Source organism: Stigmatopora argus, chromosome 7, assembly GCF_051989625.1.
Source record: "Stigmatopora argus isolate UIUO_Sarg chromosome 7, RoL_Sarg_1.0, whole genome shotgun sequence".
NCBI classification, from domain to species: Eukaryota; Metazoa; Chordata; class Actinopteri; order Syngnathiformes; family Syngnathidae; genus Stigmatopora; species Stigmatopora argus.
In genome coordinates, this window is record NC_135393.1 from 20,070,591 (window position 1) to 20,087,943 (window position 17,353).

The window sequence follows — 17,353 nt, forward strand, 5'->3', positions numbered from 1 at the left end:
GAGCGAAACCTAATATGAAAGACTGAATATCAACCTTAACACAAAGTTGAATCGCATAAAAATTAGGAGAACAGAAAATATTGTGTCCGACATTAACAAAAAGTACACTTGCCACTACTAGTTCTGCCACACGATGGTGCTGTTTCTATCCGTCTGTCCTCATTTCTTAATGAACCACGATTTATCCATTCGAAGGCCGAATGGTAAAATTGAACTTCAATGGAATTCATCGTGTCTTCATTGTAACGCAGGAATGATTGACCATAAAGTTTGCCAGTGAAGGACCATCCGACAGAGCTCTTCTGTGTTTTTGGACGTAGCAGTTGTACAAATAAAGTGGTATTTATCTTTTAGATTTGGCGAAAAAATAACTCAGCCGGTGCGCACACAATGTGTAAAGATGAGCAAACACATCAGAGAACGGCAGTGTTTGAGGAGGCTCCGGCACTAGGATAAGTGGTATGGAAAATGAATGAACCAATAAAGACAATGGGAGGATTTTAGTCTCACGTGAATCTTTTTATTTGCATTTGACAGGGCGCCCTTTGTCGATGGTGTCAACTATTAAGCTTGGATTGTGCAGGGCATTATTTTCCTGTTACATTTGTCATTTTTTGTTGTTGCCATATTTAAAGGACATGGCGACCTTCTGTGGCAAAAATATCTCATCCTGATGATAATAATCTAGAGCAGGGGTGGCCAACTCCGGTCCTCGAGAGCCGCTATCCGGTCTGTTTTCCATGTCTCCCTCCACCAACACACCTGAATCAAATAATCAGGATCGGTATCAATCTTCTGGATGGCTTGCTGACGAGTTGGTCATTTGATTCAGGTGTGCTAGAAGAGGGAGATGTGGAAAACACACAGGATAGCGGCTCTCGAGGACCGGAGTTGGCCACCCCTGATCTAGAGTATGACATTGACTTTTTTTATTTTTTCTATTGCCTGACAGATGGGTTTGAACCCGATTGATCCTAATTCTTCAGCACGTCTACATCCACATCTTCTGTACGAGACACTACTTTTCCATTGACCATCTCCTCCACCAGCTGGGTTCTGACCGGTTGCACTAAAGAGGGACACAAGCGAGATTGAAGGTGAAATGCTGCCTAAAGGAAGAGAGAAAAAAATCCCCTTTGCCCACCGACTTACCTTTGACTTCTTTAAGATTTTTGCACGGTCCTGCAAGTAAGCAAAAGGGCAAAATCCAAGGCTTCCTTTTAGTGACCGCACGAGAGAATAGAGCGCCAAGACCAGCGTCTTGAGACCGGATGAAACTCTCTTACTTGTCTTCCCCATCCAGCAATGTTCTGTATTCGGCGATCTCCTTCTCCAGCCTAGTCATGTTTTCCTGCAGCTTCTTGTATTCGGACGCCTGCTTCTTGATGTCCGACCTCATCTGGCCCAGCTCGTTCTCCAGCCCGTTGACGATGGCCTCGTAACGCGACTCTGTCTTGGCCAACTGACTCTCCACGGCGGCTCTCTGCGGAGGGGTTAGAGGTCTCAAAGGCGTACGCTCGTCGCCGAGCGTCTCTCTCCGTTTTCCGGGAGTCGCTGGCCTCTTCTTACCAGGCTGACCTGAGACTGGAGTTCGTTCTGCAGGGCCTGCAACGTTTTCTGCAGCTCGCTAATCTCCATGCGGGAGGTCTGGAGTGTCTGCATGCTGCTGGCCACTTGCATGTTCAACTCATCGAACTGCGGGAAAGAAGGCGGAAGGCAACGGGCGTCACGCCGGCCGTGGCTCAGCCAAAAGCAGCGAGGCGGACTTTGTGGGATCTGGCCCTGCCGACCTTGCTCTTGTCCCAGTTGTCCATGTCGCGACTGTTCTTCTCGGGGACGGGCTTGTACTGTCTCGTGACCCCTGGCCCGGCGTCCAGTTGGCTACGCAAGGCCGCCATTTCCTGCGGGGGGAACAACGTCATCGGATTCAGAAAAGTCAAAGAAGAAAATGACAGCTGCTTGACATTGCCTTTCCAATCAGAATGCATCATGCTCCTGACAACGACATTCTCAGGAAGCCTTTTGGCGCCGGAATGATGCTTTTTACCACGTGTGAGGACTCGGCCGCTCTTGACGGCGCCAGACGTCCGATCCTTATCGTAAGTAGCGATGACACGAGAGCATTGGCGGCCGACCCTCCCAGTTCAAATCAATTGGATGTGGACTGCAATAAATCTAATGACATTGGTTCAATAGTACGGAGGGGAAAATGAGTTTAAAGTGTTATTTGGGGACGTGACCACTGAGTTAGTCATTTTCATTTGAATGAATACATTTATTTACGACCACGCTTAATCCTAATGACTAATAGTTCCATTTTTTTTTTTAAATGACCAAAAGCAGTCACTCAAAGTGGTCACTTTTGAACGGCCTGTCAATGGCTAGCTAACGGAACATCTGCTAGCGACCCGGAAACGTCAATACTAAGTTTAAGGAGGACACTTTTTTTCCACACGATAGGTCTCGGCACGTTGGACAAATAGCTGACTTCCTGTTAACTGCCAATGACTTAAAAGCGTCTTGTAACATCCTCTCGCTGGTCAAATATGTAATCATCTGCTCTGTATACTTTCCACATGACTAATGCTTGCCGCTGAAGGTCGGGACCGACACCCCCACCGTGAGGTGCGCAACTTGCGAAAACATGAGGGTCCTGGGGACTGGTTAGTTTAGGCTCCGTGTAAACTGGTGTGTTGACATCGGACTCGGCCTCGCGGCTATGTTGGGAAAACATGGGACGAAACGCCTGAGGGGGAGCCGGTTCTCGGCGACAGGCGACGACACTACATGCACTCACGTTTTGAGTCCGGTAGGCGTGGGCTCACCTCGGCGTGGTTCTTCTTCAAATGGCTGAGCTCTTCCTTCAGACCCTCCACTTGCATCTCCAAGTCGGTGCGAGCCATCATCAGGTGTTTCACCACTTTGCGCAGCCCGGCGATGTCCGCATCCCCCAACGTGCCTCTGGCCAGCTCGTTCTTGTACCTGCGGGTTCACGTCGGGACAAGCGTTCCTCCGTAAGTGTTCGCGCTGGCGGCAACGGCAAAAGCACGAGATCAAGGGCCATCTAAACCCCTTGCGCCGGTTTTTGTTAACGTCTGAGGGAGAAAACGGGACGCTTCATATACACTCCCTGACAGACAGCTGGGATACCTGATAACTGCAGCCGTGACGACAGCAATGACATTATGGCTCGCTACCCAAGGTGCCGCTAACCACTTGAATTGCTTCTTCACCTCACTTCATGTATCCATCTTTTTTAGGACTTTGTGCTGAAGCTTGACATGTCATTGTATAATGACAGTAAAGGCATTCAGTCAACTATCAATATCTCCCCGACGGAGCAACATGACCGTATGAAGGAAAGAACGCGCCCGAAAGACGACGTAGACTAAAAGCCAAACGATTCCGAGTTGCGTCCCTTTAAACTCCAAACCAGCGTTATCGCTAGCACTCACTTCATTCTGAAATCGTCTCTCGCCAGCCCGTCATCGTAGGTCTTCCACAGCATGCTGGGCTAAAAGTCCCGGGGGGGAAAAAACACAAAGCCTCGTCAGCGCTCGTCCAGGGAGTGCACCTCGTGCTGCCGGCCTTTGAGGTTCTGCGTGGTGAACTTTTTGGTGACGGCAAACAGGTTGATGTTGGCGGTAATATTCACCCTGTTCCACCCATCGTGATTGTTGTTGTTGTTGTTGTTGTTGTTGTTGTTGTTGTCGGCGTTACCTGCGTGGCCTGGGTTGCCTGAGTCGCCTTTGGAGCCGCCGGTCCCCATGGTGACCGGAGTTTGTAGGCTGAGGTGGCGCTAATGCTCTGCTGAGACTTTGGCGAACCAAAGAAAAAGGCCCAGAGGAGATGGAGTAAAGCCTGGATGCGGGAGGACTTTTATAAGGCGGCTCCCGAGGGGGAGTGGCCCCGAGCTTCAGGAACATGAGCTAGCTAGCCGGACGCTATTTCGAAACGATCGTTCAAAAGAATTAACAGGGAAAAGCAAAGGAGGGGGACTTTGCGTGTTCATACACAATGAATAGTGTCGCGACAGTAGGATCTTTAACACTCACTGCTCCCCGGATTTAGAGCTATTGGCGGTACAGTGCAGGGCCTTCTATCTACCTAGAGAGCTAACGATTGTCATTGTAATGGCTGTTTACATCCCACCGGATGCTAACGTTAGCACAGCACTTAGCCTCCTGCTAGCGACTGTAAACAAACAGCAGCTTGACCACCCTGATGGAGTCTTTATTGTCGCCGGTGACTTCAACAAAGCATGTTTAAAGACTGTTCTGCCTATGTTTATCCAGTACGTGAAGTGTCACACCAGAGGAGATGAAACTCTAGACCAGGGGTCCCCAAACTTTTTCCTGTGAGGGCCACATAACTTTTCCCTTCTCTGATGGGGGGCCGGTGTCAGTTTGTAACAGAAAAAGTGTGACGATCGTAGGGGAGCTTAATTTTTTTATTGTTTTCCAGAAAGCCACACATAACCAAATAACCCTTTCCAGGTTCTTTACAGGAAAAAAAAGTCAGGAAAAAAATAATAACACTACTAAGGAAATAAGTAATAACTAAATAACCCTCTCTGAGTTCTTCACAGAAAAAACAGGAAATAAATAACACTATTTATGAAATAAATAATAACAAAATAACTCTCTCTGGGTTCTTCATAGAAAAAAAAGCCATGAAAGCCATAAAATAAAAATAAAAATGAGCAGTTGCGCTGTGTCTTGCACGTCCGTGCTTTCATCCAGTGCTAATGAAAAAAAGTCAAATTCTTTCGTCTTCTGCTGCAGCTGGGCATATACATTACTCCCGATTTCTTCAACGCGTCTGGTGATTGTACTCGCCGACAGACTTACGACATTAAATGCATCTTTCTTCTCGGGACACACCTCCTCCGCGACAGCATCCATACATTTCTTAACAAACTCTCTGTCAGTGAAAGGCTTACCGCTGCTTGCTATCAGTTTAGCAAGCCGAAAGCTGGCCCGAACGGATGCCTGGTTCAGCTGAGCTTGGCGTACAAATGTATTCTGCTGAGATAGTAGTCCACTTTTTAGCTTTGACAGTTTGTCTGCTTGTATTTGGCCTTGCAAGCTATCGTACTTGTCTTTGTGACGGGATTCATAGTGTCGGCGAAAATTGTATTCTTTGAACACCGCCACCGTCTCTTGACAGATGAGACAAACAGCCTTTTCTTTGCATTGAACAAAAAAATAATCGTCTGTCCACTGCAGGTTAAATACCCTGCATTCTGAATCAATTTTTCTCTTACCTAACTTTTTCGCCATTATTCCGTTCTCTCTTTAACAGGGCCGTGCCTAGGATTTTTTTTCTGGAGGCCAAATAGGAAAAAAATCCAATAGCGTCTCTGGTATTGTTCAGAGGGCCGGGCCAAATGTGCTGACGGGCCGTAGTTTGATGACCATTGCTCTAGACCATGTTTATTCTAATATCAAACATGCTTATAGAGCCACACCCCTCCCTCACTTTGCTGGATCAGACCATCTCTGCCTGTCCCTCACCCCTGCATACACCCCACTCCAGAGGCTAACAAGGCCACAAATAAATATAATAAAAACTTGGCCCGAGAACGCCCTTTCTCAGCTGCAAGACTGTTTTTCCCGCACCATTTGGGAACTTTTTGAACACCACAACCTCCAGGACTTCACGGACACTGTACTTTCCTACATCAAAAACTGCACGGACAACGTCACTGTTAATAAAGGGATACAGGTTTTTCCTAAGCAAAAACCCTGGATGACCAGTGAGACACATGCACTCATCAAATGCCGTAACACCGCCTTCAGGTCAGGGGACAAGGTACAATACAGCGCTGCCAGAGAAGAGCTGAACAGAAGCATTAAAAAGGCCAAGGCAGCATATACAAGGAAAATTGAGGAGCACTTGACAGGAAATAACTCAAAGAAGATGTAGCAGGGAATAGGACATATTACCAATTACAATGACAATAATGTGTCTGTTAACGCAGCTGCCTCACTAGCAGAGGAACTGAACCGTTTCTTTGCCCGCTTTGAGACTGACAAATTAGAGCCAGTCTAAACACCTCCACCACCACCCTGCAGCAGTACACTGGAGCTTCAGGAACATGAAGTGAGACAGGTACTGCGGACTGTGAACACCAGGAAGGCTGCTGGCCCTGACGGAGTACCTGGGAAGGTGCTCAAAGCCTGTGCTGACCAGCTGACTGGTGTTTTCACAAAGATCTTCAATTGTTCCCTGCAACAATCCATCATTCCATCCTGCCTGAAATCTGCCACCATTATCCCTGTCCCTAAAAAGCCAACCATTGACAGTCTGAATGATTATAGGCCTGTTGCACTTACGCCTGTGATCATGAAGTGCTTTGAAAAGTTGGTCGCCCGCCATATTGGATTGGATAACTTTATTCATCCCGTATTCGGGAAATTTCGTTGTCACAGTAGCAAGAGGGTGAGGATGCAGAAATAGGAAAGGCATTTTAGACATAAATAGATAGGTAATAAGTAAGTTAATAAATAAATACATGAATAAATTTATAAATAAATAAGCGTGTTGCTGAAGTATATATATATATATATATATATATATATATATATATATATATATATACATATACACATACACATACGTGTACATACACACATACACATACACATATATATAAGCACATATATACATACTTACACATAGATGTACATGCATGCATACGGTAGGTCTTAACACTCAGCCATTTTTTTGTTAAAGAGCCTGACAGCTGATGGGAGGAAGGATCTGCGGAAGCGCTCCTTCCTGCAATGAGGGTGCCGCAGTCTATTGCTAAAAGAGCTTTGGAGGGACTCCACAGACTCATGCAGAGACTGGGAGGTGCTGTCCATGATGGACATCATCCTGGTCAGCATCCTCCGCTCTCCCACTTCCTCCACAGAGTCCAAAGGACAGCCCAGAACAGAGCTGGCCCTCCTGACCAGCTTATTCAGCCTGTTCCTGTCCCTCTCCGTGCTCCCGCATCCCCAACAGACCACTGCATAAAACAGGGGCTATAATCCCTCCCTCAGTTGACCCTCACCAGTTTGCCTATAGAGCAAATAGGTCCACTGAGCACACAGCACTGAGCCACCTGGAGCACCATGGGATCTACGTGAGGATGCTTTTCATTGACTATAGCTCAGCCTTCAACACGATAAAACCGGACATTCTGGCTGACAAACTCTCCCACCTTGGACTATCCTCTTCCATCTTGTCGTGTTCACGTATGTTATTAAAATGCTCATGAATTATGTTAAAAAGTTGAAGGTAAAAGGTACATGAGGAAGAAGCGAGTGAGGTGAATTCTCTCTGGTGAGCAGCAGGAAGTTCATTGTCAACCTTTCCCCATTTGTCTGGCTCGAAACAAACAAACCACACCTTGAATGGCGGCGTGAGCGTTGATTATGGTGGAAGCGATCAGAGATGGCTTCTTCTCACCATCTAGACTTCATTCCTTACATTTTGGTGGCTGCGTAGCCGTTCATAATGATGGAAAAGACCGGACATTTGTTCTTGTCACCATCCAAACTTCATTCCTGGCATTTTTCATCCATCGCTGCAAAAGACAAAGTTTCCTAAGAAATTACACTACCGAAAGAAAGAAAAAAGACCAAAGGGGAGTGAGTGGTTCTATGGAAGGGTGTTTCCAACCATCTGGATGGAACGCTTCCACCAAAAGAGCGCTTCCACCGTAAGAACATTAAAATCATTAAGAGGAAATTTGTCATTAACTTCTGTGCGTCGACTAAATCCTATTCAAACACCCCGCCGTGGCTTGAAAGACCAAAGGGGAGTGGTTCTATGGAAGGGTGTTTCCAAGCGTCTGGTTGGAACACTTCCACCGAAAGAGCGCTTCCACCGTAACAGCATTACAATCATTAAGAGGAAATTTGTCATTAACTTCACTAAGAATTACATATCTTGTCATTCAAATGAGACATGAGATATGCCGACAATGCTGCGCCTCGACTAAATCCTCTTTGAACAACCCGCCGTGGCTTGAAGGAGTAAAACGAGCCGGTGGCAAAAATGGCTTCAGAGAAATTCACGTGCCCGCGGAATAGTTCTTGATGGCTCGTGGCTGGAAAAAAACTCTGGTCCTCATCCCTTTTTATTCCCACACTGACGTTCCGGGAACAGGAAGTGAGACTGGTAATGCGGTCTGTGAACACCAGGAAGGCTGCGGGCCCTGACGGGGTACCTGGGAAGGTGCTCAAAGCCTGTGCTGACCAGCTGGCTGGAGTCTTCACAAATATTTTCAATTGTTCCCTGCAACTATCCATCATTCCATCTTGTCTGAAATCTGCCACCATCATCCCTGTCCCCAAAAAGCCAACCATTGGCAGCATGAATGATTATAGGCCTGTTGCCCTCACGCCTGTGATCATGAAGTGCTTTGAAAAGTTGGTAGCCCGCCATATCCGGAATACTATCTCTCCCTCAATTGACCCTCACCAGTTTGCTTATAGGGCAAACAGGTCCACTGATGATGCTATTGCCATTGCTCTTCATACAGCACTGAGCCATCTGGAACACCCTGGGAACTACGTGAGGATGCTCTTCATTGACTACAGCTCAGCCTTCAATACCATAAAACCGGACATTCTGACTGACAAACTCTCCCACCTTGGACTATCCTCTTCAATCTGCTGCTGGATAAAGGACTTCTTGACCAACCGACCACAGACTGTTAGACTTGGTCCCCACCTCTCTTCCTCCATTACACTAAGCACTGGCTCCCCTCAAGGCTGTGTACTGAGTCCTCTTCTGTACTCCCTGTACACCTACGACTGTGCACCCACCCACCAGTCTAACGCCATCATCAAATTCGCTGACGACACCACTGTGGTCGGACTCATCTCAGGAGGGGATGAGTCGGCTTACAGAGATGAGGTCAACAATTTGTCTTCGTGGTGCTCGGTGAACAATCTCACACTGAACACCACGAAAACTAAAGAAATAATCTTGGACTTTCGCAAACACGGCACAGATCTGGCCCCACTCCTCATAAATGGAGTATGTGTAGACAGGGTCCAGTCCTTTAAATTCCTGGGGGTCCACGTCACGGACAAGCTCTCATGGTCTACAAACACCACGGCAGTGGTGAAGAAGGCTCAGACACGACTCCATTTCCTCAGGGTACTCAGGAAGAACAACTTGGGCTCCAATCTTCTGAGAACCTTCTATAGAACCACTGTCGAGAGCATCCTGGCGTACGGCATCACAGTGTGGTACGCTGGAAGCACGGCGGCAGACAAAAAGGCCATGCAGAAAGTGATTAACACTGCCCAGAGGATTGTCGGCTGCTCTCTGCCCTCACTTGAAGACATTGCCAGCCCGCGTTACCTCAGCAGAGCCAAGCACATCATAGGGGACCCTTACCACCCTGGTCACAATCTGTTCCAGCTGCTGCCCTCTGGCAGACGCTATAGGTCCCACAAAGCTCGGACAAATAGGCTTAAGGACAGTTTTTTCCCCACATCCATCAGACATCTAAACTCGCGCTAACATACACACATTCCCTTCTGCGGCATATGAATAGATGTTTGGTTGGTGATCTGCCTCCTACTAGCTGACTTGAAGGAAGGTAAGTGGCAGATAGTGTGCGGTAATCGAGAGGTAAGCGACCTGTGTGTAATCGAGAGGTAAGCGACCACAACAGCGGAATGACAAATTACAAGTCCGTAACTTACACTTATTTAGGTCTTTTGCCGATTAAACGTAGCTTATGGAGAAGCACCATCAATTTCGTCACACGCAGTTTCTGCGTGTGATGACAAGTAGGCTTTTTGTGTTGTGGTAATGACGACATGGCCTATGTCCGATTATTATTATTATTATTATTATATTATTATTAGATTTTTGATTGATTTTTTTGAAAAGAATGTTTGTCCAAAGGCCCCAGGCTTACATGAGATCACAAAACAATTAAACTAGGAGTGCCAAAGCCTCAACAGAAAATGGACAGAAATGTCCACCTAAAGCGATCAACACAAATCACACCACTCCTCTCGGGACGAATCGGCGTTGGATTGAACCGTCAGCCCTGAATGGCATCGTTAGATACCAGCCAATACACACGCATGCGGACGCCCACGCACGCGCCCACACCTCTGCTTTCTACTGGTACTCGGACGTTTCGTCGAAAGACGTTTGGTCCCCGGACGTTTGGTCGACCGGACGTTTGGTAGAACGGACGTTTGGTCGCCGGGTTCGCGAGTCCCGAGGTTTGGGTCACGAGACTTTCATTTGTTTAACCCTAACCCTATTCACTCAATGTTAAATAATAGTCATTTAAATCCCACCACTCCTCATTAAATCACACCACTCCTCTCGGGAGGAATCGGCGTTGAATTGAACCGTCAGCTCCTTAACAAACTCTCTGTCAGTGAAAGGCTTACCGCTGCTTGCTATCAGTTTAGCAAGCCGAAAGCTGGCCCGAACGGATGCCTGGTTCAGCTGAGCTTGGCGTACAAATGTATTCTGCTGAGATAGTAGTCCACTTTTTAGCTTTGACAGTTTGTCTGCTCGTATTTGGCCTTGCAAGCTATCGTACTTGTCTTTGTGACGGGATTCATAGTGTTGGCGAAAATTGTATTCTTTGAACACCGCCACCGTCTCTTGACAGATGAGACAAACAGCCTTTTCTTTGCATTGAACAAAAAAATAATCGTTTGTCCACTGCAGGTTAAATACCCTGCATTCTGAATCAATTTTTCTCTTACCTAACTTTTTCGCCATTATTCCGTTCTCTCTTTAACAGGGCCGTGCCTAGGATTTTTTTTCTGGAGGCCAAATAGGAAAAAAATCCAATAGCGTCTCTGGTATTGTTCAGAGGGCCGGGCCAAATGTGCTGACGGGCCGTATCCGGCCCGCGGGCCGTAGTTTGATGACCACTGCTCTAGACCATGTTTATTCTAATATCAAACATGCTTATAGAGCCACACCCCTCCCTCACTTTGCTGGATCAGACCATCTCTGCCTGTCCCTCACCCCTGCATACACCCCACTCCAGAGGCTAACAAGGCCACAAATAAAGATAATAAAAACTTGGCCCGAGGACGCCCTTTCTCAGCTGCAGGACTGTTTTTCCCGCACCATTTGGGAACTTTTTGAACACCACAACCTCCAGGACTTCACGGACACTGTACTTTCCTACATCAAAAACTGCACGGACAACGTCACTGTTAATAAAGGTGTTGGAATTATTATATATAAGTTATCCTGATTCTGGTATGACTGTCAAAATGTTAGTTAATAGAATTAGAGTGTCTAGACCTCTGGGGAGTTTCACCTTATTCAACAAAGAGGAACTACCCAGGGGGGCCGACATCTGTTTGAACTATTGTGTGAGGATTGCAGGATATCGGGATGGAGACTGTAAAGATGTTATCTTGAAGGGGCATATGGTCATGATCAAAGAACCTTTTGTAACTGGGAGAGAACTATCTCTCCTTTGATCAGCTTGAAACTTCCTGTAACTTGGACACTCCCAAAACACAATAAGAGACTTGGCAGGCGGAGATTTCTTCAGAGTGTGTCGGAGGACTGTGACGAGAACAGTCCCGTGAACCTCTCATTTTTAAATAAAGTTAACTAAAATTCTCTGTGATTTCCTCTTTTCAGATTGGTGATACAAATGTCTGGTGTTTAAACCTAACAAAAGGGATACAGGTTTTTCCTAAGCAAAAACCCTGGATGACCAGTGAGACACATGCACTCATCAAATGCCGTAACACCGCCTTCAGGTCAGGGGACAAGGTACAATACAGGGCTGCCAGAGCAGAGCTGAACAGAGGCATTAAAAAGGCCAAGGCAGCATATACAAGGAAAATTGAGGAGCACTTCACAGGAAATAACCCAAAGAAGATGTGTCAATTCTGCGCCTTTTCGTCGACGGCTCTCCGGGGATATTTTTTCTTCTTCCTTTCTTTCCTTGTTTGTTTGTCTTATGGTCGTCGTTTCCTCAAAACCGCCCGGCCGCCTCCGGTTAAGCTCATTTGATTTTGCTGCTTCCAAGATCCTCGTTTGCCTCCTTGGATGCTGTATTTTCTCAGCTGGCGTCTCCGGATGCTGATTTGCGATAGGCGGAGTCTGTTTCTCTCTCTCTCTCTCTCTCTCTCTCTCTCTCTCTCTCCCCATCTCTCTCACGCACTCTCTCTCCCCCCATGCCCCCCTTTCTCTCTTCCTCTCCGGCGCTTACTCATGTGCGACGGGGGTCCTCGACTCCGTCTTTTGAGCTGACTACTTAACAAGAATGAAGCCAACCGGAAGACATTTGGAGCACCGAGAACGGCACACCATGTCAACTTTTCGGTGAAATACGTAAAGCCATTGCTAAAGTTGGAAACACAATCCATTCTCTTTCGTCTTCCCTCCCTCCACACACACCTGAAATCTAACCGGGGCCTGCGCTTGAAATTGACGTCACCGAGGAGGCGACTGTGACGTCAGCAGGCCGTGGTGCATGATTTTGTCATCGTGTAGGTCGTGACAATGTACAAATGAGCTCGCTCAGTCACGGCACGTCACGCCAGCTCGCTTTTATGAAGAAACATTAGCTAGGTTCTTTCGAACGCCATACACCCAAACTGTTTGTAGATTTTCAGATTTAAAAATAAATAAATGAATGAGCGAAACCTAATATGAAAGACTGAATATCAACCTTAACACAAAGTTGAATCGCATAAAAATTAGGAGAACAGAAAATATTGTGTCCGACATTAACAAAAAGTACACTTGCCACTACTAGTTCTGCCACACGATGGTGCTGTTTCTATCCGTCTGTCCTCATTTCTTAATGAACCACGATTTATCCATTCGAAGGCCGAATGGTAAAATTGAACTTCAATGGAATTCATCGTGTCTTCATTGTAACGCAGGAATGATTGACCATAAAGTTTGCCAGTGAAGGACCATCCGACAGAGCTCTTCTGTGTTTTTGGACGTAGCAGTTGTACAAATAAAGTGGTATTTATCTTTTAGATTTGGCGAAAAAATAACTCAGCCGGTGCGCACACAATGTGTAAAGATGAGCAAACACATCAGAGAACGGCAGTGTTTGAGGAGGCTCCGGCACTAGGATAAGTGGTATGGAAAATGAATGAACCAATAAAGACAATGGGAGGATTTTAGTCTCACGTGAATCTTTTTATTTGCATTTGACAGGGCGCCCTTTGTCGATGGTGTCAACTATTAAGCTTGGATTGTGCAGGGCATTATTTTCCTGTTACATTTGTCATTTTTTGTTGTTGCCATATTTAAAGGACATGGCGACCTTCTGTGGCAAAAATATCTCATCCTGATGATAATAATCTAGAGCAGGGGTGGCCAACTCCGGTCCTCGAGAGCCGCTATCCGGTCTGTTTTCCATGTCTCCCTCCACCAACACACCTGAATCAAATAATCAGGATCGGTATCAATCTTCTGGATGGCTTGCTGACGAGTTGGTCATTTGATTCAGGTGTGCTAGAAGAGGGAGATGTGGAAAACACACAGGATAGCGGCTCTCGAGGACCGGAGTTGGCCACCCCTGATCTAGAGTATGACATTGACTTTTTTTATTTTTTCTATTGCCTGACAGATGGGTTTGAACCCGATTGATCCTAATTCTTCAGCACGTCTACATCCACATCTTCTGTACGAGACACTACTTTTCCATTGACCATCTCCTCCACCAGCTGGGTTCTGACCGGTTGCACTAAAGAGGGACACAAGCGAGATTGAAGGTGAAATGCTGCCTAAAGGAAGAGAGAAAAAAATCCCCTTTGCCCACCGACTTACCTTTGACTTCTTTAAGATTTTTGCACGGTCCTGCAAGTAAGCAAAAGGGCAAAATCCAAGGCTTCCTTTTAGTGACCGCACGAGAGAATAGAGCGCCAAGACCAGCGTCTTGAGACCGGATGAAACTCTCTTACTTGTCTTCCCCATCCAGCAATGTTCTGTATTCGGCGATCTCCTTCTCCAGCCTAGTCATGTTTTCCTGCAGCTTCTTGTATTCGGACGCCTGCTTCTTGATGTCCGACCTCATCTGGCCCAGCTCGTTCTCCAGCCCGTTGACGATGGCCTCGTAACGCGACTCTGTCTTGGCCAACTGACTCTCCACGGCGGCTCTCTGCGGAGGGGTTAGAGGTCTCAAAGGCGTACGCTCGTCGCCGAGCGTCTCTCTCCGTTTTCCGGGAGTCGCTGGCCTCTTCTTACCAGGCTGACCTGAGACTGGAGTTCGTTCTGCAGGGCCTGCAACGTTTTCTGCAGCTCGCTAATCTCCATGCGGGAGGTCTGGAGTGTCTGCATGCTGCTGGCCACTTGCATGTTCAACTCATCGAACTGCGGGAAAGAAGGCGGAAGGCAACGGGCGTCACGCCGGCCGTGGCTCAGCCAAAAGCAGCGAGGCGGACTTTGTGGGATCTGGCCCTGCCGACCTTGCTCTTGTCCCAGTTGTCCATGTCGCGACTGTTCTTCTCGGGGACGGGCTTGTACTGTCTCGTGACCCCTGGCCCGGCGTCCAGTTGGCTACGCAAGGCCGCCATTTCCTGCGGGGGGAACAACGTCATCGGATTCAGAAAAGTCAAAGAAGAAAATGACAGCTGCTTGACATTGCCTTTCCAATCAGAATGCATCATGCTCCTGACAACGACATTCTCAGGAAGCCTTTTGGCGCCGGAATGATGCTTTTTACCACGTGTGAGGACTCGGCCGCTCTTGACGGCGCCAGACGTCCGATCCTTATCGTAAGTAGCGATGACACGAGAGCATTGGCGGCCGACCCTCCCAGTTCAAATCAATTGGATGTGGACTGCAATAAATCTAATGACATTGGTTCAATAGTACGGAGGGGAAAATGAGTTTAAAGTGTTATTTGGGGACGTGACCACTGAGTTAGTCATTTTCATTTGAATGAATACATTTATTTACGACCACGCTTAATCCTAATGACTAATAGTTCCATTTTTTTTTTTAAATGACCAAAAGCAGTCACTCAAAGTGGTCACTTTTGAACGGCCTGTCAATGGCTAGCTAACGGAACATCTGCTAGCGACCCGGAAACGTCAATACTAAGTTTAAGGAGGACACTTTTTTTCCACACGATAGGTCTCGGCACGTTGGACAAATAGCTGACTTCCTGTTAACTGCCAATGACTTAAAAGCGTCTTGTAACATCCTCTCGCTGGTCAAATATGTAATCATCTGCTCTGTATACTTTCCACATGACTAATGCTTGCCGCTGAAGGTCGGGACCGACACCCCCACCGTGAGGTGCGCAACTTGCGAAAACATGAGGGTCCTGGGGACTGGTTAGTTTAGGCTCCGTGTAAACTGGTGTGTTGACATCGGACTCGGCCTCGCGGCTATGTTGGGAAAACATGGGACGAAACGCCTGAGGGGGAGCCGGTTCTCGGCGACAGGCGACGACACTACATGCACTCACGTTTTGAGTCCGGTAGGCGTGGGCTCACCTCGGCGTGGTTCTTCTTCAAATGGCTGAGCTCTTCCTTCAGACCCTCCACTTGCATCTCCAAGTCGGTGCGAGCCATCGTCAGGTTGTGTTAGGTTTATCCTTAGGTATTTCCAAACTCAGCTTTCAATAAAAAAGGCATCTGTAGTCACATCTCCATTTAATTCTTGCAAGAAGAGAATACATCCACCCGCTCGTCCGGTCAAGATTATTCTAACAACTCGAAGTCCGTCTCGCTAATTTATTCATAAGATTTTAACGCCATGCCCCACAGAAGTCTAAACATTCGTAGAGTCTCACAACAATTTTGTACAGTTCTCAAAACAATTGTAGGTCTTGTCGAATCTTCCCAAGAGAGTTTCGATGCGAACCCTCCAGTGAAGAGGTGCTTCCCAAAACAGTCCATGGTTCCCAAGAGCGCTTGTTGTGAGCCCTCCGAAGCCGAAAACAGTTCGCAGTTCCCAAGAGCACTTGTTGTGAGACCTCTCCATGCCCAAGGCCATTCCCTGTCCTCTTGATGTGAACCATAGTCCTTACTTTAGCAAGAGATGCATTAAAATGGCTTTTATTAATGCCAATAACTCTAACATAAAAGCACAGCGATCAACACATATATATATATATATATATATATATATATATTGCTTAATATTGTTACACATTTAGGATGAGCATTACTATTCCTAATAAGCAAATATATTGATTAATATTGTAAGCATTTTTGTAATAAGGATTTATATTCCTAAATAAGCATTGCAAACACATTTATAATAATGATTACTCCAACATTCCCCCCTATATTATAAATTTGCACATGATCATTTTATGGCAAAAATAAAAATGGGGAGGAAATGTCCGTTTCCGTTGGCTTTAGTTTTACCCGCTTAGGCCCTACTCGTTCGGCAGGTCTGAAAAGCAGAAAACAAAATCATTTTCGCCCAATTCATCCTCGGAATTACCATGCTCCTGAAATTCACTGCTCCCCTCAATACGTTTCATCAGCAGAGGATATAATTCATGCAATTTAGAGTTTATAGGGGCAATCGCAGTGGTTATAAATCGGCTTATCAAGGATCTTAAGCTGGAATAACACAACACCCACATAATGTCAAAATCGTAGCAAAAATGGCTACGGAAAATGCCACAAATTAGGCCAAAACCTTATTAGTATGGCCTTATCCCACAAATCTGTCAAGCGGACAATAATTCTACTCCAGGATGCTTTTTCATCTTGGGGATTAGGGTCTGCAGGCCATCGTTGGCCCTGGTGTGGGACCCAGTGGGGGACATGTTGTTGAGTGCAACATTTTCAAACATTGCATACGCCCCCTGCTCCTTCAAGAAGCATTTCAACCACTGCACGATCCTGGAACGCCATCAGACTAGTGGCTGCCAGTTGTTCCTTTATCGCCACATATCCCTGTTCAGTATAATTTCCAAGGTTTTGGACATTTTAATGCAGGTAATTTATCACATTTTTGTTTTGGGGTACTTAAAAGAAAAATAGACTCCCAACCTGCTGCGACCTGATTAGCCAACTTATACTCATCTGGTACGCCCCGAGGATGCCAATCACATCAATGTATGTCGGATCACCCTCTCTCCATGCCGATCGACGCCGTCGCGAGGGGCCCGCCATCATACCGGATTTCTGTACAGCCAATTGTATCTCCTCTACTGTAGATGGAAAAACAGACACTGGTAAGAGCAGTGAGACCAAGGCACAAAGTCCCGCTGCATTTCGGCAGGAGTCGTATAATTTGTTTTGACCACACCACCACCATAGGTCAGAACGTGGTATCAGGGGTGCAGTCTGTTTTAGGACGTGGGCACACCACATCACATTTATCGCTCCCAGTGTCGGACCATGCCCTGTAA

At 46.7% G+C, this 17,353-nt stretch overlaps 2 protein-coding genes across 2 annotated transcripts; both read right to left on the reverse strand.

Moving 5' to 3' along the window:
• Positions 1 to 974: 974 nt before the first annotated feature.
• LOC144077253 (keratin, type I cytoskeletal 17-like) lies at positions 975 to 3,769 on the reverse strand. The gene is made up of 8 exons (XM_077604835.1): positions 3,575 to 3,769; positions 3,456 to 3,514; positions 2,826 to 2,982; positions 1,791 to 1,901; positions 1,570 to 1,695; positions 1,287 to 1,483; positions 1,153 to 1,217; positions 975 to 1,069 (listed from the first exon to the last, which is right to left on the reverse strand). Exons 1-8 carry the CDS (start codon positions 3,767 to 3,769, stop codon positions 975 to 977), a joined length of 1,005 nt encoding a protein of 334 aa, XP_077460961.1.
• A 9,856-nt stretch (positions 3,770 to 13,625) lies between these two features.
• On the reverse strand, positions 13,626 to 15,559 carry LOC144077254 (keratin, type I cytoskeletal 17-like). Its single transcript, XM_077604836.1, has 6 exons — positions 15,477 to 15,559; positions 14,442 to 14,552; positions 14,221 to 14,346; positions 13,938 to 14,134; positions 13,804 to 13,868; positions 13,626 to 13,720 (listed from the first exon to the last, which is right to left on the reverse strand). Exons 1-6 carry the CDS (start codon positions 15,552 to 15,554, stop codon positions 13,626 to 13,628), a joined length of 672 nt encoding a protein of 223 aa, XP_077460962.1. The 5' UTR covers positions 15,555 to 15,559.
• Positions 15,560 to 17,353: the final 1,794 nt, after the last annotated feature.